General features: G+C 44.6%; 1 protein-coding gene across 1 annotated transcript in view; it reads left to right on the top strand.

Annotated features, from left to right (window-relative positions):
• LOC140384421 (26S proteasome non-ATPase regulatory subunit 13-like) overlaps window positions 1-20,837 on the top strand; it is a 45,714-nt gene that overhangs the window by 2,687 nt on the left and 22,190 nt on the right. Inside the window, exons 4-6 of the mRNA XM_072466102.1 lie at window positions 6,344-6,399; window positions 17,146-17,189; window positions 17,279-17,365. Coding sequence (XP_072322203.1) covers window positions 6,344-6,399; window positions 17,146-17,189; window positions 17,279-17,365 — 187 coding nt within the window. The remainder of the gene's footprint in view (window positions 1-6,343; window positions 6,400-17,145; window positions 17,190-17,278; window positions 17,366-20,837) is intronic.

Genomic DNA, 20,837 nt, shown 5'->3' with positions numbered 1-20,837 from the left:
TAGTATCATCCTTACTATACCAAAAGTTGTGGTCCCAGCACTAACTTGAGAAACACTGCTGCTCATTATCATCCAACCTGAATAACAACCATTTACCACAACTCTTTGTTTTCTGTCCTTAAGCTAATTTGTTTATCACTTTTCTTGGTGATTGAGGTTGTGGGTTTGGAAGGTACTGTTGGTGAGTTGCTGCAGTGCATCTTTTATATGGTTCACACTGCTGCCGCTGTACGCTGATGTTGGATGGAGTGGATATTAAAGATGTTGGATCAGTGCCGACCAAGCAGGCTGATTTGTCCTGGATAGTGTGGAACCCATCAAGTCAAGTGGGGAGCAGTAAATCACACTCTTGAATTGTGTCTTGTAGATGGTGGACAATCTTTGAGAAGTCAGGAGGTGAGTTACTCACAGCAGAACTCCGAACCTCTTATCTGCTCTTGTAGCCATAGAAAAGGTATTTACATGGCTAGTTCAGTTTCAGGTCAATAGTAACACCCATGATAATATTGTTCGCAATTCAGTAATGGTAATGTCATTGACTGTCATGGGGAGGTGGTTAGATTCCCTTTTGCTGGAGATGGTCATGGTCATTGCTTGATACTTGTGTGGTGCAAATGTTACCTACCACCTTACTTTCCATCTATCACCTCAATCCCAAATGTTGTCCATGCTGCATGTGGGCGCAGACTATTTCCATATCTGATGAGACGCAAATTGTACTGAATATTGTGCAGTCATCAGCGAACATCCCCACTTCTGACCTTGTGGTGGAAGGAAGGTCATTGATGAAGCAACTGAAGATGGTTGGGTTTGAGACACTACCCTGGGGATTTCCTGCAGTGATGTCCTGGGACTGAGTTAAATGAAATGAAATGAAAATCGCTTATTGTCACAAGTAGGCTTCAAATGAAGTTACTGTGAAAAGCCCCTAGTCGCCACATTCCGGCACCTGTTCAGGGAGGCTGGTACGGGAATTGAGCCGTGCTGCTGGCCTGCCTTGGTCTGCTTTCAAAGCCTGCAATTTAGCCCTGTGCTAACCAGTCCCAGCTAAACCAGAGATCAGAGGTTAGGGGTTATTTGGCCTGCAACAATTACAACCACCTTTCTTTGTGCAAGACATGACTTCGGCCAGTGGCAGGTTTTCCTCCTGAATCCTATTGACTTCAGTTTTGCTTGGGCTGAATATTGCCTGGATGTTAAGGGCAGCTGCTCTCATGTCACCATAAGTTCAGTTCATTTGTCAGTATTTGGACCAAGGTTGTAATGAGGTCAGGAACTGAACGGCCCTGGCGGAACCCGAACTGATTTGACTTTGATTTTGGTATACTGAACATTTCAGCATACTTATTGTAGCGCCAAGAGATACAGTTAGCAGCAATGGTGAGTTCATCGTCAGCTGTCCCTCGATTCCAGGATGATGTCTACTCCGTGCCATTGGTCTCATTCATAGTTCTTCCTGTGGCTGAACTGGCCCACAGGTCGTTGAGCACATGGGGCAGAATACCCCAAAAGGTAGTGGGACCTGGAGTGCAGGATTTGCTTCCTTTCCTTCTCTGCCACCGTTCTGCCTCAGGTTATTGCTGTGTAAGTGCCACTTGATACCATTGTTGACAACACTTTCCATCACTTTGATCGAGAATAGACTGATGGGGTGGTAATTGGTCAGGTTGGATTTGTCTTTCTTTTGTGGTGGGGCATACCTGGACAATTGGGCCATCTACTCTGCACTTCTGGCTGAAGGTGGTTACAAATGCTTCAGCCTTATCTTTTGTACAGGCATGCTGGGTTTACCATCATTATCAATGGGGATTTTTGTGGAGCCTCTAGTTAGTTTAATTGTCCATCGCCATTTACAACTTGATGCGGCAGAGCCGCAGAGTTTTGATCTGATCTGTTGGATGTGAAATCACTTAGCTCTATCGTAAGGCTGTTTCTGCTGTTTTACATGCATGTAATCCTGTGCTGGAGCTTCAGCAGATTGGTGCCTATGTTGTGATGCTGCTCCTGGCAAGCTCTCCTGCACTCCACATTGAACCAGGGTTGATTTCCTTGCCTGATAATGGTAGAGTGAAGGATATTCCAGAGCCTGATGTTACAGATTCTGAGCCTGATGTTACAGATTGCAAGCAAGACGATTCAGTAGCTGCTGACGGTTCATAGCACCTCATGGATGCCCAATTTTGAGCTGCACGATCAGTTGAGAATCTATCACATTTAACATGGTGGTGTGCCACAGAACATGATGGGCAGTATCCTTCGTACAAAGATGGGACTTTTGTCTTCACAAGGACTGTGATTGTCACTTCTACCAATACTGTCATGGAGAGATAATAATCTTTATTAGTTTCACAAGTAGGCTTAGATTAACACCGCAATGAAAAGCCCCAAGTTGCCACACTACAGTGCCTGTTAGGCTACACTGACGGAGAATTCAGAATGTCCAAATCACCTAAGATAAGATTGGTGACAGCCAAGGTCAAACAGGTCTTTTCCTCTTATTAGTTCCCTCATAACCTGCTGCAGGCCCAGCCTGGCATATGTGTCTTTCAGGACTGGGCCAGCTCAGTCAGTGCTTGTACTGCTGAGCCATTCTTGCTGATGGGCATTGAAGTTCCCCCACCAAGAATACACTCTGTGCCCATGCTACCCTCAAGACATTTTTCCAGATGGTGTCCAACATGGAGGAGCAGTGATTCATCAGATGAGCGGGTGGTAATTGGTAATCAGCAGTAGGTTTCCTTGCCCATGTTTGACTTGATGCCATGAGAGTTTGAGGGGCTTGGAGTCAATGTTGCAGACTTTCAGGCCAATACCCTCCTGATTAAACTCCTGTACCATCGCTTCTGTCCTGACAGTTGGACAGGAATGGGCGTGGAGGTTTCTGGGACATTGTAAACTCTAAAACTCACTTTTTCTAGCTGTATTAATTATATTCCACCTGTTGCCTTGGTGGACTCCTGTTGCATAGACCATAGAAAAGATACAGCACAGAAGGAAGCTATTCAGCTCATTGTATCTGCACCGGCTAATTTAAAAAAAAACAGCGACCCATTGTAATCCCGCTTCAGCCTGTGGCCTGTAGCCTTGCACATTACAAAACTTGAAGTGCATATCCAGGTACCTTTTTAAATGAGTTTAGGGTTGCTGCTTCAATCACCAACCTGGGCAGAAAATTCCAGACACCTACCACCCTCTGGGTGAAAAAGCTTTACTTAATATCCGCTCTAATTCTTCTATCAATCACCTTAAATCTGTGCTCCTGGTAATTCACCTCTTATGCTTGGGGAACAGGTCTTCCCTGTTTACTCTATCTCGGCCCCTTGTAATTTTATATACCTCATCCCTCAGCCTCCTTGTTCTAAGGAAAACGACCCTAGCCTATTCAATCTTTCCTCATTGCTGCAATTTTCAAGACCAAGCAATTGGATATATAAATGATATGGACGAGAACATGGGAATACGAAAGTTTGGAGATGTCACCAAGATCGGATTGGATTGGATTTTATTTATTGTCACGTGTACCGAGGTACAGTGAAAAGTATTGTTCTGCGTTCAGTCCAGACAGATCGTTCCATACATGAAAAAACATATGATATACATATATACACAATGTAAATACATAGACACAGGCGTCAGTTGAAGCATACGGAGTGCAGTACTACTCAGTGAAGATTAGTAGGGTGGTTAACAGTGAAGCGGAGGATCGTGGGTTACAGTTAGATATAGGGGTGGGACAGAGAATCTAAGAGGCTCAGAGGAACAGATGGGTCTTGGGGTACTTGTTCACAGGTCCCTGAAGATGGCAAATACATAGGGTAGTGAAGAAGGCATATGGGACAACTGCCTTTATCAGTCGTGGTATAGAACATAAGAGCAAGTAGGTTATGTTGGAGCTGTACAGAACATTGGTTAGGCCACAGCTGGAGTACTGTGTGCAGCTCTGGTCACTTCACTATAGGAAGGAGGTGATTGCACGAGACAGGGTACAGAGGAGATTCACCAGGATCTTGTCTGCAATGGAGCATCTGTGTTATAAGGAGAGACTGGATAGGCTTGGATTGTTTTCTTTAGAGCAGAGAAGGCTGAGGGGGATATGATTGAGGGGTTTGGACAGGATAAATAGAAAGCAGTTGTTCCTTTTGGTTGAAGGGTCAATCACAAGAGCATAGTTTTAGAGTGAGTGACAGGAGATTTTGAGGGGATTTGAGAAAAATAAATTTCACTCGGTGGTGAGAATCTGGAATGCACTGCCTGGGAAGGTGGTGGAGGCTGGGAACCTCACAATCTTTAAAAAACACTTGGATGAGCACTTGAAACACCGTCACATTCAAAGATATGGGACAAGTGCTGCGTGGGATTAGCACAAGATTAGAGGTAGTTATTGTCGGTGCAGACTCGATGGGCCAAATGCGCTGTATGACTCTGTGTCCTTCCTGTAATGTGAGCAGAGCTGTACACAAAACTCTAGCTGTGGCCTAACCAGCATTTTATACAGTTCTATATGACATCCCTGCTCTTGTATTCTGTACCTTGTACAATAAAGGAAAGCTTTCTATATCTTCTTTACCACCTTATCCATCCATCCTGTCTACTTCAGTTATCTGTGGACATGCACTTACGCGACCCTTCTCAGTATTTTCCTGTTTATTATGTATTCTCTTGCTTTGTTTGCCTTCCCAAAGGCATGACTTCACACTTCTCTGGATTGAATTCTATTTGTCACTTTTCCCCCCACTCAGCCAAACCATTGATACCATTCTGGAGTCTGTGGCTATGCTCTTCAATATAAACTACACGGCCAATTTTTGTGTCATCTGCAAGTTTTCCAATCATGATTCCTACATTTAAGTCCAAATCATTAATAAAAACCACAAACAGGGGACCCAACACTGAACCATGTGGAATACTGGAACTTGCTTTCTATTCACAAAAATATTTATCGATCATGAAATGAAATGAATGAAAATCGCTTATTGTCACAGGTAGGCTTCAATGAAGTTACTGTGAAAAGCCCCTAGTCGCCACATTCCGGCACCTGTTTGGGGAGGCTGTTACGGGAATTGAACCGTGCTGCTGGCTCTGCTTTCAAAGCCAGCGATTTAGCCCTGTGCTAAACAGCCCCTTGCCCTTTGTTTCCTGTCATAGATCCAATTTTGGATCCAACTCTGCACATTCCCCTGCATCCGATGGGCTTTTACTTTTCTGACCAGTCTGCTTTATGGGACCTTGTTAAATGCCTTATTAAAATCTATTTTGAACATATCAACTGCAGTATTCTCATTAATCCTCCTTGTTACTTCCTCTAAAAAAATCAATTAAATTGGTAAGACACATCTTCAACCATGCTGACTATCTCTGATTAATCCATATCTGTCTAAATGCCAGAATCAGTTCATCCTGGCTCTCAGAATTGATTCTCATAATTGGCCCTCCACTGAAGTCACTTTGACCAAAGTATAATTATTTGACCTATCCCTCCCACCCTTTTTAAACAATGGGATAAAAAATTTGCAGGCCTCTAATCCTCTGGTACCTCTCCTATATTCAATGAGGATTGAAAAATGATCCTCCGACCATCTGCTATTTCCTCCCTGGCTTCCTTTAACAGCCTGGGATACAGTCCATCTGGCCATGGCAATTTATCCACCTTCAAGGATGTCAGTCCCTCCAGTGTGTTCTTTCTCATTATGCTTATTCTATGTAATGTTTCACACCATTCTTCGTTTATCGAGAACATTTGTCGTCAGGTCCTCTGGATCACTCACCCTGTATGCTGCCACTGACCCTTCCATTCCATGACACTTGATTTTTGTTAGCCAGTCTTTTTATATGGTACATTGTCAAATGCTTTCTTAAAATTCTAAAGACAATATCATTGCTTTCCCGTTCATCAACCTTCTATGTTATTTTATCAAAAATACAATTAGATTGGTCAAGCAGGGTCTGACTCTCCTTAATGAACTCTAATCTCTCCAGTGCCTGTTGATGTTTTCTGATGTGAATGCTGCATATTCCTGCGTTATAATAATGACCATCATTCACAAAAACTACTTCATTGGTTGTAAAGCTCTTTGTGTCATCCTGAGCTGCGTTTGTGCTCAGAATCGTCAGAAGTAATTCGCAGGGAATGGTGTTTCTAGACAAAAATAAAATAACTGACCAAACACACAGTCATGACCTTGTGAATCCCAGCTGGATCTGGAGAATTAATGTTTTTGTGGATGGAGGTGTGTCAAGGAGTAGAGCTGGATTGGCAAAGCAGAAGCATATTTTGTTTAAATTATGTTGGCCGATTAAATCAAAATTCTTCAGGTTAAACCCTTTTTGCAATATATTGTTACAGGATTAACCCTCTGTCTCTTGTGGAGATTGTTCTACATGTTGTGCGACAAATGTCAGGTGAGTGTGTTTCTCCCGAGCATAGGAACAAGATGAGGACGTTCAGCCCTCAAACTTTATAATTCACTTAGATCACCACCAATTCCGTCTTTACCATCTGGGCTACCATCCCTCGAAGCCCTTGCTCAACAGAAATCTATACATCTCGGTCTTGAAAGCTCCACTTTTTGTGGGAAACGGTTCTGGAATTTCATTACCGTTTTTGTGAAGAGATGCTTCATGATATCACCCCTTAAATTTGAAAGTTATTCTCCCCCCCCCCCCCCCCCCCCCCCACTGTTCTAGACCGATGATGGACAACCTAAGCTAGTAAGTGGGCCCCATGAGAGGTCCTTCATCTCCATGGGGCGCAAGCCTGAAACCAGGCTTGTTCACTAACCATGACCCAATGAGTAAGATTTAAAACATTCAATACGCACAGAATATTTCAGAACGAGTTATCGAAAATGCCTAATCATATATTAATAGAACCATCATCAACTTCAAATGGTAAAGACAAAATAAATATTTACCCTTTGGATGCCGAGGGAGCTCACAGCACCCACAGTCAATGTGTGCAATCAGCATACACCTCACTTCACTTGCACTTGCTTTGTGTGCCCATCACTTAGTCATACCGATAGGAAAAAAACTACCCGGATGGAAATCAGAGGAATGTGGCAACATTGTGCATGAGCAGCAGCCAATAAAATGCCTCATGGGCCACACTCAGTATCCAGGTGGGCTGCATGTGGCCCCTGGGCCGCAGGTTGCCCACCACTGCTCTGGACTCTCCCTAACATTGGAAATTGTTACTCTTCATCTACACTAGTAGCTCTTGTAATCATCCTCAGCAGCTCAATTAGATCACCCCTTAATCTTCTATATTCAACGGAAGAAAAATCTTGCTAGTGCAACCTGACTCCTAATTTAATCCCTTTAGGCCTGATATCATTCTGGTGAATCTGCACTGCACCATCTCGAAGGCCAATTGATCCTCCCTGAACTGAGTGCTCCAGGGGTGAAGTAGGTGTGAGCATCTGACTCTTTACCTCTGTCCAAGTTTCACAACAGCAGCAACTTTTAATGTAAACAAAACATCCTAAGGTGCTTCGTCAGAATATTTTAAAGAAACATTTGACCGTAAACCACATAAAAAAATCAGGTCTGAAGGTCAATGATTTACAAAGTGGTAATTTAAAGGAGCATCTGAAAGGAAAGGGGGTGAGCTTGGGGCATGGGTAGTGTGATGAAAGGACAAAGAAAAATACAGCACAGGAACAGGCCCTTTGGCCCTCCAAGCCTGTGCCGACCATGCTGCCCATCTAAACTAAAATCTTATAGAGCTCCGGGGTCCGTATCCCTCTATTCCCATCCTATTCATGTATTTGTCAAGATGCCCCTTAAACATCACTATCGTCCCTGCTTCCACCACCTCCTCCGGCAGCGATTTCCAGGCACCCACTACCCTCTGTAAAAAAAAAACTTGCCTTGTACATCTCCTTTAAACCTTGCCCCTCGCACCTTAAACCTATGTCCCCTAGTAATTGACCCCTCTACCCTGGGGAAAAGTCTCTGACTATCCACTCTGTCTATGCCCCTCATAATTTTGTAGACCTCTATCAGGTCGTCCCTCAACCTCCTTCGTTCCAATGAGAACAAACCAAATTTATTCAACCTCTCCTCATAGCTAATGCCCTCCATACCAGGCAACATCCTGGTAAATCTCTTCTGCATCCTCTCTAAAGCCTCCACATCGCTCTGGTAGTGTGGCGCCCAGAATTGAACACTATACTCCCAAGTGTGGCCTAACTAAGGTGCTATACAGCTGCAACATGACGTGCCAATTTTTATACTCAATGCCCCGGCCAATGAAGGCAAGCATGCCGTATGCCTTCTTGACTACCTTCTTCACCTGTGTTGCCCCTTTCAGTGACCTGTGGACCTATACACCTAGATCCCTCTGACTGTCCATACTGAGGGTTCTACCATTCACTGTATATTCCCTACCTGTATTAGACCTTCCAAAATGCATTACCTCACATTTGTCCAGATTAAACTCCATCTGCCATCTCTCCGCCCAAGTCTCCAAATGATCTAAATCCTGCTGTATCCTCTGTCAGTCCTCATCGCTGTTTGCAATTCCACCAACCTTTGTGTCGTCCGCAAACTTACTAATCAGACCAGTTACGTTTTCCTCCATATCATTTATATATACTATGAACAGCAAAGGTCCCAGCACAGATCCCTGCGGAACACCACTAGTCACAGCCCTCCAATCAGAAAAGCACCCTTCCATTGCTACTCTCTGCCTTCTATGACCTAGCCAAAATCAGGAATGTTCAGCAGGCAAAGATCAGAGCTGCATAGAGAACATAGAGGATTGTGATGTTGGAGGAGATTACAGAAATAGAGGGGGTGAGATCATGGAGGGATTTTAACACATGGATGAGAACAAAAATTAATTTGGAGAGCAGAGAAATGATCTATGAATAGGACTTGATGCAAGTGAGGACATGGCAAGCGGAGCATAGGATGACCTCAAGTTTATGGAGGGTAGATTGTGGACACCAGCCAGGGGTGCATAGGAGGTTATGAAGGCATAAGTGAGATTTTCACCCGCTGATGAGCTGAAGCAGGGGTGGAGTGAATATGTGATCAAAGCTCATCTCGAGGTCAGACATTTAATCAAGGTTCCAAATAGTCTGGTTTAGCCTTTGACAGTTGTCAGAGAAGGGATTGTGTTGGTAGGTAGGGGACTCAACTATTTATAATCTTTATTAATGACTTGGATGAAGTGAACAGGTTAGCTAAATGTATTGGTAACACAAAGAAAAGTAGGAAAGGAGTTAAGTCTACAATGGGATATATGTAGATGAAGTGAATGGGCAAAAATTTGATAGATGGAGTGGAGGAGTAGAATGTGGGAAAATGTGAACTTGTCCACTGGCAGGAAGAATAGTAAAGCCATATACTATGTAAATGCCGAACTCGTTGGTGCAGAGGGTGTCCTGGTACATGAATCTCAAAATATTAGTATGCAGGTACAGCAAGTGATTAGGAAGGCAAATTAAATGTTGAAGTTTATTGCAAGGGGAAATGAGTATAAATATGAATACTACAGCTGTACAGGGTGTAGGTGAGACCACATCTGGAGTAGTGTGTGCAGTTTTGGTCTCCTTATTTGAAAAGGGTATAATTGCAGTAGAAGAAGTCCAGAGAAGGTTCACTCTGATTCCTTGGATGAAGGGCTCACCTTATGAAGAAAGGTTGAACAGGTTGTGGTTAAATCCTTTTTGGGTTTAAGAAGAATGAGAGGCGATCTCATTGAAACAAGTACGTTTCTGAAGGAACTTGACAAGATGGATGTTGAGAAGTTGTTTCCCCTTATGGGAGAGACTAGAACTAAGAGACACAGCTTAAGAATAAGAGATCTCTTCCCCAGAAAGCAGTGGAGGCTGGGCCATTGAATTTATTCGCAAATGAGTGCGACAGTTTTTTGATAGACAAGGGAATCGAGCATTATGTGAGGCAGACAGGAAAGTGGTGTTGAGATCACAATTAGATCAGACTTGATCTTTTGAATGGCCTACTTCTCCTAAGTGATGTGCTACCAGAGAACAGAGTTTATTGGGGGAGTGGCTTGGGTCCTTGCCGTGTTTATTTGGCGGAACTTTCTGCTCAACCAGTATTGGATATTTAAGCATTTCCTGTTTCAATTGGTGAATTGGCCAATCTGTGCAGTTAATTGAAATTTTAGGTTTGTTACCAATATTGGAGATGAGATTGGGCACCAAACTAATGAAATAGGAATGAGGCTGTTTGAATTAAAACCTTCAAACCAAGTTTTTAAAAAATTTGTTCATGTTGGCGTCATGGCTAGGCCTGGATGTATTGCCCATTCTTAATTTCCCTTGTTTAGAGGACATTTTAAGACTTCACCACGTTGCTGTGGGTCTGGAGTCACATGTCGCCAGACCAGGTAAGGATGGCAGGTTTCCTTTGCTAAATTACATTAGTGAACTAGATGGGTTTTAACAATCGACAATGGTTTGGTGGTCATCACTAAACTTTAGAATTCTATTTTTTTTAAATTGAATTCAAATTTCACCATTTGCCATGGTGGGACTCAGTTTAAAGGTGACCAGGAAAGTATTGTTTTTTTTAAATATATTTTATTGAAAATTTTTGGTCAACCATCACAGTACATTGTGTATCCTTTACACAATAATATAACAGTATAAATAACAATGACCTGTTTTATAAACAAAGAATAAATAATATATAACAAAAACTAAAACTAAATGGCAACTGCCTTGTCTCAGATAAACACGCTCCAAAAATATGATTTAACAGTCCAATATACAATTATTTATAGCAACGACCTATACATATTATACATATATATTAACAACCCTGAGAGTCCTTCTGGTTCCTCCCCTACCCCCCCCGCCCCCCCCCCGGGCTGCTGCTGCTGCCTTCTTCTTTTCCATTCCCTCTATCTTTCTGTGAGGTATTCGACGAACGGTTGCCACCGCCTGGTGAACCCTTGAGCCGATCCCCTTAGGACGAACTTAATCCGTTCCAGCTTTATAAACCCGGCCATGTCATTTATCCAGGTCTCCACCCCCGGGGGCTTGGCTTCCTTCCACATCAACAGTATCCTGCGCCGGGCTACTAGGGATGCAAAGGCCAAAACATCGGCCTCTCTCGCCTCCTGCACTCCCGGCTCTTGTGCAACCCCAAATATAGCCAACCCCCAGCTTGGTTCGACCTGGACCCCCACTACTTTCGAAAGCACCTTTGTCACCCCCACCCAGAACCCCTGTAGTGCCGGACATGACCGGAACATGTGGGTGTGATTCGCTGGGCTTCTCGAGCATCTCGCACACCTATCCTCTACCCCAAAAAATTTACTGAGCCGTGTAACACCTTAAATTGAATCAGGCTTAGCCTGGCACACGAGGACGATGAGTTTACCCTACTTAGGGCATCCGCCCACAGCCCCTCCTCAATCTCCTCCCCCAGCTCTTCTTCCCATGTCCCTTTCAGCTCATCTACCATAATCTCCCCCTCGTCCCTCATTTCCCTATATATATCTGACACCTTACCGTCCCCCACCCATGTCTTTGAGATCACTCTGTCCTGCACCTCATGCGTCGGGAGCTGCGGGAATTCCCTCACCTGTTGCCTCGCAAAAGCCCTCAGTTGCATAAACCGGAATGCATTCCCTTGGGGCAACCCATATTTCTCGGTCAGCGCTCCCAGACTTGCGAACTTCCCATCCACAAACAGATCTTTCAGTTGCGTTACTCCTGCTCTTTGCCATATTCCAAATCCCCCATCCATTCTCCCCGGGGCAAACCTATGGTTATTTCTTATCGGGGACCCCACCAAGGCTCCCGTCTTTCCCCTATGCCGTCTCCACTGTCCCCAAATTTTCAAAGTCGCCACCACCACCGGGCTTGTGGTGTATTTCTTCGGTGAGAACGGCAGTGGGGCCGTCACCATAGCTTGTAGGCTAGTCCCCCTACAGGACGCCCTCTCTAATCTCTTCCACGCCACTCCCTCCTCTTCTCCCATCCACTTACTCACCATTGAGATATTGGCGGCCCAGTAGTACTCACTTAGGCTCGGTAGTGCCAGCCCCCCCCCTATCCCTGCTACGCTGTAAGAATCCCTTCCTCACTCTCGGGGTCTTCCCGGCCCACACAAAACTCATGATACTCTTTTCGATCCTTTTGAAAAAAGCCTTCGTGATCACCACCGGGAGGCACTGAAACACAAAGAGGAATCTCGGGAGGACTACCATTTTAACCGCCTGCACCCTCCCTGCCAGTGACAGGGATACCATGCCCCATCTCTTGAAGTCCTCCTCCATTTGTTCCACCAATCGCGTTAAATTTAACCTATGCAATGTACCCCAATTCTTGGCTATCTGGATCCCCAAGTAACGAAAGTCCCTTGTTACCTTCCTCAGCGGAAAGTCCTCTATTTCTCTGCTCTGCTCCCCTGGATGCACCACAAACAACTCACTTTTCCCCATGTTCAGTTTATATCCTGAGAATTCTCCAAACTCCCGAAGTGTCCGCATTATCTCTGGCATCCCCTCCGCCGGGTCCGCCACATATAACAACAAATCATCCGCATACAGAGATACCCGGTGTTCTTCTCCTCCTCTAAGTACTCCCCTCCACTTCTTGGAACCCCTCAATGCTATTGCCAGGGGCTCAATCGCCAGTGCAAACAATAATGGGGACAGAGGGCATCCCTGCCTTGTCCCTCTATGGAGCCGAAAGTATGCAGATCCCCGTCCATTCGTGACCACACTCGCCACTGGGGCCCTATACAACAGCTGCACCCATCCAACATACTCATCTCCAAAACCAAATCTCCTCAGCACCTCCCACAGATAATCCCACTCCACTCTATCAAATGCTTTCTCAGCATCCATCGCCACCACTATCTCCGCTTCCCCCTCTGGTGGGGGCATCATCATTACCCCTAGCAGCCTCCGTATATTCGTATTCAGCTGTCTCCCCTTCACAAACCCAGTTTGGTCCTCATGGACCACCCTCGGGACACAATCCTCTATCCTCATTGCCATTACCTTGGCCAGAATCTTAGCGTCTACATTTAGGAGGGAAGTAGGTCTATAGGACCCGCATTGCAGCGGGTCCTTTTCCTTCATTAGGAGAAACGATATCGTTGCCTCAGACATAGTCAGGGGCAGCTGTCCCCTTTCCTTTGCCTCATTAAAGGTCCTCATCAGTAGCGGGGCGAGCAAGTCCACATATTTCCTGTAAAATTCAACTGGGAATCCATCCGGTCCCGGAGCCTTCCCCGCCTGCATGCTCCTAATTCCTTTCACTACTTCCTCTATTTCAATCTGTGCTCCCAGTCCCACCCTTTCCTGCTCCTCCACCTTGGGAAATTCCAGCCGGTCCAGAAAGCCCATCATTCTCTCCCTCCCATCCGGGGGTTGAGCTTCGTATAATTTTTTATAAAATGCCTTGAACACTCCATTCACTCTCTCCGCTCCCCGCTCCATCTCTCCTTCCTCATCCCTCACTCCCCCTATTTCCCTCGCTGCTCCCCTTTTCCTCAATTGGTGTGCCAGCAACCTGCTCGCCTTCTCCCCATATTCGTACTGTACACCCTGTGCCTTCCTCCACTGTGCCTCTGCAGTACCCGTTGTCAGCAAGTCAAATTCTACGCGTAGCCTTTGCCTTTCCCTGTACAGTCCCTCCTCCGGTGCCTCCGCATATTGCCTGTCCACCCTCAGAAGTTCTTGCAGCAACCGCTCCCGTTCCCTACTCTCCTGCTTTCCTTTATGTGCCCTTATTGATATCAGCTCCCCTCTAACCACTGCCTTCAGCGCCTCCCAGACCACTCCCACCTGGACCTCCCCATTATCATTGAGTTCCAAGTACTTTTCAATGCACCCCCTCACCCTTAGACACACCCCCTCATCTGCCATTAGTCCCATGTCCATTCTCCAGGGTGGGCGCCCTTCTGTTTCCTCCCCTATCTCCAAGTCCACCCAATGTGGAGCGTGATCCGAAATGGCTATAGCCGTATACTCCGTTCCCCTCACCTTCGGGATCAACGCCCTTCCCAAAACAAAAAAGTCTAGATCCCCCACTAGCGTAGTTACACCCCCCATGTTGCTCCCAGAAGTCAGCAAACTCTGGCCGACCTCGGCTTCCCTCCGTGACCTCGGCTCGCACCGTGCGACGCCCCCTCCTTCCTGCTTCCCTATTCCCGCCATGATTATCATAGCGCGGGAACCGAGCCCGTGCTTCCCCCTTGGCCCCGCCCCCAACCCCAATGGCCAACGCCCCATCTCCTCCACCTCCTTTCCTCCCCCCACCACCTCCTGTGGAAGAGAGAAAAGTTACCACATCGCAGGATTAATAACATAAAACTCCTCTTTCCCCCCTTTTTACCCCCCTCTTCGCCCCCCATACTCGCCCCACCACTTTGTTTCAAACGTTCTTTTTTCAATAACCCGCTCATTCCAATTTTTCTTCCACGATAAAAGTCCACGCCTCATCCGCCGTCTCAAAGTAGTGGTGCCTCCCTTGATATGTGACCCACAGTCTTGCCGGTTGAAGCATTCCGAATTTTATCTTCTTTTTGTGAAGCACCGCCTTGGCCCGATTAAAGCTCGCCCTCCTTCTCGCCACCTCCGTACTCCAGTCTTGGTATACGCGGATCACCGCGTTCTCCCACTTACTGCTCCGAGTTTTCTTTGCCCATCTAAGGACCATCTCTCTATCCTTAAAACGGAGGAATCTCACCACTATGGCTCTAGGAATTTCTCCTGCTCTCGGTCCTCGCGCCATCACTCGGTATGCTCCCTCCACCTCCAGCGGACCCGCCGGGGCCTCCGCTCCCATTAACGAGTGCAGCATCGTGCTCACATATGCCCCGACGTCCGCTCCCTCCGCACCTTCAGGAAGACCAAGAATCCTTAGGTTGTTCCTCCTCGCGTTGTTCTCCAGCCTTTCCACACATCGTTTATGGTGTGCCTCGTGCATCTCCATCTTCACCACCAGGCCCTGTATGTCGTCCTCATTCTCGGCAGCCTTTTCCTTCACGACCCGAAGCTCCCGCTCCTGGGTCTTTTGCTCCTCCTTTAGCCCTTCGATCACCTGTAATATCGGGGCCAACAGCTCCTTCTTCATTTCCTTTTTGAGTTCTTCCACGCAGCGTTTCAAAAACTCGTGTTGCTCAGGGCCCCATATTAAACTGCCACCTTCCGACGCCATCTTGGTTTTTGCTTGCCTTCCTTGCCGCTGCTCTAAAGGATCCACCGCAATCCGGCCACCTGCCTATCCTTTTTTCATCCGTATCCGGGGGGGATTCCCTTCTGGTTCACCGCACAGTACTTTTAGCCGTTAAAATTGCCGTTGGGGCTCTTATTAAGAGCCCAAAAGTCCGTTCCACCGGGAGCTGCCGAAAGGTGCGACTCAGCTAGTCATCGCCGCACCCGGAAGTCCAGGAAAGTATTGTTGAATGTCATATAAACCCATCTGGTTCATTAATGTCATTTAGGGAAGGAAAACTGTCATCCTTACTTGGCCTATATGTGACTCCAGACCCACAACAAAGTGGTTGACTCTTAAATGCCCTTGGGGATGGGTAATAAATGCTGGCCCAGCCAGTAACGCCCACATCCCATGAATGAATTTTTAAAAACTCAAACCCAGGACTCTGGAGGATTGCCCTGGGTCTCTGGAGTATTAGTCCACTGACAATATCACAGTGCCACCAGTGCATCTTGTGAGATCATGACTAATCACCTAGACAACCACTACTCTTGCTTCTGTTATACACGCCCTAGTTTTGGCTTGTTTGAATTTTCTGAAGCTGGAACTGTTAGACAAGTCCGAAACGGATTTCCACAGCTTGAAGAATGCCTGCAGATTAACAGGAACAACAAGGCTGAGAGTTTCATGTCTGAGATCACGAAAGTAGTGGAAGGGAGTAAATTAACCAATGTTAAGAAAACAGAGGTAATTTTAAGGGATTTATATTTGTATTGGTAAATATTAGAAATAAGGTATAGTTTTAAATGGCTTTAACTTAATGTTTCGGGGCCTGGAAGGGCAAAACCTATAGTTAGATACATGTTGGACAACGGTGTTTGTATATGTAAGGGCAGCACGGTGGCGCAGTGGTAGCACTGCAGTCTTACGGCGCCGAGGTCCCAGGCTCGATCCCGGCTCTGGGTCACTGTCCGTGTGGCGTTCGCACATTCTCCCCGTGTTTACGTGGGTTTCGACCCCACAACCCAAAGATGTGCAGGGTAGGTGGATTGAACACGCTAAATTGCCCCTTAATTGGAAAAAATTAATTGGGTACTCTAAATTTGTATTAAAAAACAGAACATCGTGTTTGTATATGTGAGCGTTGGTTTCAATTCCAACTGTGACTATATTGTGCTTAGAGAGTGTTATGGTGTGAAGAGTAAATAAACCAGTGGTGGTTGCTTAGCAACTGGGATCTTGTACGGTAGAAAAGCTTTTCAGTATTAGTTTAGCTAATTTGATGACAGTTGGAGATGGAGCCTCAGGGAGTGAACATCTCTCAACTCTGCCAGAAGAAAGACTGGACAGGATTCAAAGTGGAGCAGAAGCTTTGTTTAAAAGTGTCATTTGGAAAACAGTCTGGAGTTCGGAATGTAAATCGCTAAGGGAAAGCATAATTATGAGAAAAGATTTTAAAGCGTGTTCTTGGGAGTGGAGTTTGGAAACTCTCACTTGACAATTATCTGGGTGGGAGGGTAATTCTGAAGAGACATCCGCAAATATTCACTTGGGGTTTAGAGTGGAGTGTATTTACTCACAGTCATCTTGTGTGCTTAAAAGGGACTTTATGTTAATGAAACCATTATAGATTAAGATGTACTTTGTAACCCATATCCTAAAACCTGTGTATAATTGTTAAGCTTGGTGGGGACATCCAATTTTTTCATGTTTAAATGCTTTTTATCTTGTTAAAACTAATTAGAGGTCCCGTGACTCCATTCCTCCACGTTTCTTTTTAAGTAAAAGTTGCGGTCTTTTGAGCCAGGGTTCCATTCTGCAATCTTCTCGTCTAGTTACAATAGCAAATGGGAACGTAACACCATCCGCATCTATTAAAGACAATGTCATCTTAAAGCCAGCCAGTAGGAAGTGCATATTGGCCCCGGTAATTAAATCATTGATCAGTCTTCATATGTCCTTTGTGATGAATATGCCGTGTGTTTAATTGCAGATCCTAATGTGGCCCTAATATTTTTGGAAAAAACAAAAGAAAAGGTGAGCATTGTTTTTTTTTTTGTTGTGTTCCACTAGTTTTATTCATATTAGTTTCTTTATTTATTTTTTGCATATTTTCATTGATTTAGGTCAAATCCAGTGACGAGGCAGTAATTCTCTGCAAAACCGCTATTGGTGCTCTGAAGTTAAATGTTGGAGATCTGCCTGTGACAAAGGTAAAGCATGACATTAAGAGTCTTGTTTTCATTTCATTATATGGAGAACAACTCCGAATGCTGCAAGGACAAATCACCATAGAACTTCAACTTGGTATCCTACGGATGGAGTGTGAAATGATATGATTTACGTAAGATACTAAATCTTGCGTACAACTGCCGAACCCAAGAAAGTAGGAAGTAGGAGCAGGAGTAGGCCATATGGCCCCTTGAGCTTGCTCCACCTTTCAATACAATCCTGAGTGCTCGTCAGCCTTAACTCCACTTACTCGCTCGCTGTTCATATCCTGAAGGAATTTATTGGGCATTTCATGGAACACTGTCACCCAGTACTGAGGCAGGAAGGAACTGTTGGACTTCACCTGAATTGAGCTGGAACCAGGGCCCTAGCAGGAAGGATAAATAGGGTGGTCACAAGGACTTTACACTAGTAAATGGTGGAAAAGATAATGAGTCATGGTTTGCAAACAAAAGGGAATGGAGTAACAGTCAGAAATCGTGTTATAGGTGCTACTGGTGAAGGGAAAACTAAAAGATGTAAAGTAATTAAACCACGAGCAATTAAAAAAAAAAAAAAAAAATCCTACTAGTCAAATGTAAGAGCAGAATGACGGGTTGGGTTGTATGACCCAAATAAGTGTTCTTTACACAAACTCAATATAAGCAACAAATTGACTGAGTTGCCAACATAAATTTAGCTTGAAGGGTATGGCAGCATAGCCATTATCGAGTACAGCTACAAGATGACCAGTGCTGGGAACTAATGATACCAAATTGTAAGGTTTACAGGAAAGATGGGAGAGGGGTAGAGCTTAAATGAATGAGGCTGAAATTATAATGATGGGCACGCAGGCTTGGAGACTTGATGGGTAGAATTAGGAAATAGAAAAATATTTAAGCCTGTAATGGGGATTGTTTAGGAACATAGAAATTAGGAACAGAAGTAGACAATTCAGCCCCTCGAGCCTGCTCCGCCATTCACTCAGATCACGGCTGATCTCTTCCTTGTATCAAGTCCACCTCCCTACCTATTCCCCATATTCTGTTTTAAAAAAAATCATAAATATATGTATCACCCTCGTGGAACCATTTAATGATTCGGACTCTATTGCAATATGGGGCAGCGAGTTCCACAAATTCATCACCCTCTGCGAGAAGTAGTTCCTCGGATTTAGGTCTACAACCTCTCAACCTATATCTGTGGCCTCTCGTTCTAGATTGTCGACAAGGGGGAACATTTTGACTATGTTTACTTTATCAATCTCTTAGTATTTTATATACCTCGATCAGATCCCCTCTCAGCGAGTATAAGCCCAAACTGTTTAATCTCTCCTCAAACGTTAATCCTTTCATCCCCGGAATCAATCTGGTGAACCTCCTCTGAACTGCCTCCAGTACCACCACATCCTTCCTCAAATACAGAGATCAAAACTGGATACAATACTCCAGATGTGGTCTGATAGTAGCTTCGAAGTGATAGAATGTTAGAAATAGAACATGTTTGAAGCAAGTGTGTGGGGGGGGGGGGGGGTGGAGGAAAGAGTGCAGGGAAAATAAAACTAAGATCCATCATCAGGTGGAGGGTAGAACAGATTAAATCTGAACATTTGAATTGGGAGCAGGAGTAGGCCACTCGCTCCTCGAGTCTGTTCCACCATTCTGCAAGATCACGGCTGATTGGAATATAACCTCAACTCCACATTCCCACCCTCCCTCTAACCTTCCACGCCTTTGCTTATCTAGCTCTGCCTTTAAAAAAACTTCAAAGACTCCATCACCTTTTGAGGAACAGAATTCCCAAGAATCACGACACTGAAAGAGGAAATTTCACCTCATCTCTGTCTTAAATAGGTGACCGCTTATTTGTAAACAATGACCCCTTAGTCCTGGATTCTCCCACAAGAGGGAACATTCTCTCTTCACATCCACCCTGTCAAGACCCCTCAGGATCTTCTATGTTTCAGCCAAGCCGCCTCTTACTCTTCTAAATTCCAGTCGATCAAGCCTAGCCTGTCCAGCCTTTCCTCATAAGACAACCCTGCCGTTTCAAGTATTAGTCTCCTAAATCGTCTCTGATCTGCTTCCAGTGTATTTACATTTTTTCTTAAATAAGGAGGCTCACACTGTACAGTCCAGATGTACCCTCACCAATGCCCTGTATAACTGAAGCATAACCTTGTTTTCAATTTCCCTCGCAATAAACATAACATTCTATTAGCTTTGCTAATTACTTGCTGTACCTGCATACTAACATCTTGTGATTCATGCACCAGGGCACCCTCTGCATCTCGGAGTACATCAATCTCGAACCATTTAGATAATACATTTATTTATTTTTCCTTCCTGCCAAAATGGACAAGATTACATTTTCCCATCTTGTACTCACTTTTCCAGATCTTTGCCCACTCACTTTATCTTCATCTTTTTGTTGCCTCCTTATGCCCTCTTCACAACTTACTCTCTTACCCTATCTTTGTCATCAGGCATTTGCCAACCATATATAATATATATATATGTTAACAGTTGAGGACCCAGTCCTCATCTCTGTGGCATACCATTCATTACATCTTGCAAACCAAAAAATGACCCATTTGTGCCTACTGTTTCCTGTTTGTCAGTCAATCTTTTATCCATGCTGATATGTTACCCTTACACCATGCGCTTTTATTTTCTAAAATAAAAGGAAAGTGAAGTACAATACATCCACCTGTTCCCCTTTATTCACAGCACACGTGACTCCTTCAAAGAACTGCAATAAGTGGGTTCAGCATGATCTCAATTTTGCAAAACTATATTGACTCTGTTTGATTACTTTGAATTTACCAAGTGCCCTGCTAGATCATATTTAATAGCTTTTAACATTTTCCCTGTGACAAATGTTTATCTAACTGGTCTATAGTTTTATGCTTTCTGCCTCCCCCCTTTTTGAATAAAGGAGTTGCTCTCCTTTAGCTATTTTCCAATGTAATGGCATTTTACCCGAATCTAGTAAATTTTGGAAAATTAAAACAAATGCATTAGCTATTTCACTAGCCGCTTTTATGACTCTAGGATGAAGTGCATCAGGATCCAGGCACATGTCAGCCCGCAGTTCCAACAGTTTTCTCAACACTGCTTCCCTGGTGAATGTAATTTTCCTGAATTCCTCCATCCCTTCCATTTCCTGATTTGCAGCTATTTTGGGGATGTTACTTGCGTCCTCCATAGTGATGACTGATACAAAATTCCTGTTCAATTGATGCATTATTTCCTTGTTTTTCATTGTTAATTCCCCAAACCCACTTTCTGTAGAACCAACGCTCACTTTGTTAACTTTAAAAAAAAATATCCATGTAAACTTACTATCTTTATATTCTTAGCAAGCTTTCTCGCATGCACTAATTTTTCCTCCCCTCATTAATCCTTTAGCCATTCTATGCTTCTTTAAAAATTATTTCATTCAATCTTCTGACCTGCCACCATTGGTGCGGCA

Source organism: Scyliorhinus torazame, chromosome 10, assembly GCF_047496885.1.
Source record: "Scyliorhinus torazame isolate Kashiwa2021f chromosome 10, sScyTor2.1, whole genome shotgun sequence".
Lineage (NCBI taxonomy): Eukaryota > Metazoa > Chordata > Chondrichthyes > Carcharhiniformes > Scyliorhinidae > Scyliorhinus > Scyliorhinus torazame.
This window is presented reverse-complemented; position numbering and strand designations above follow the sequence as displayed.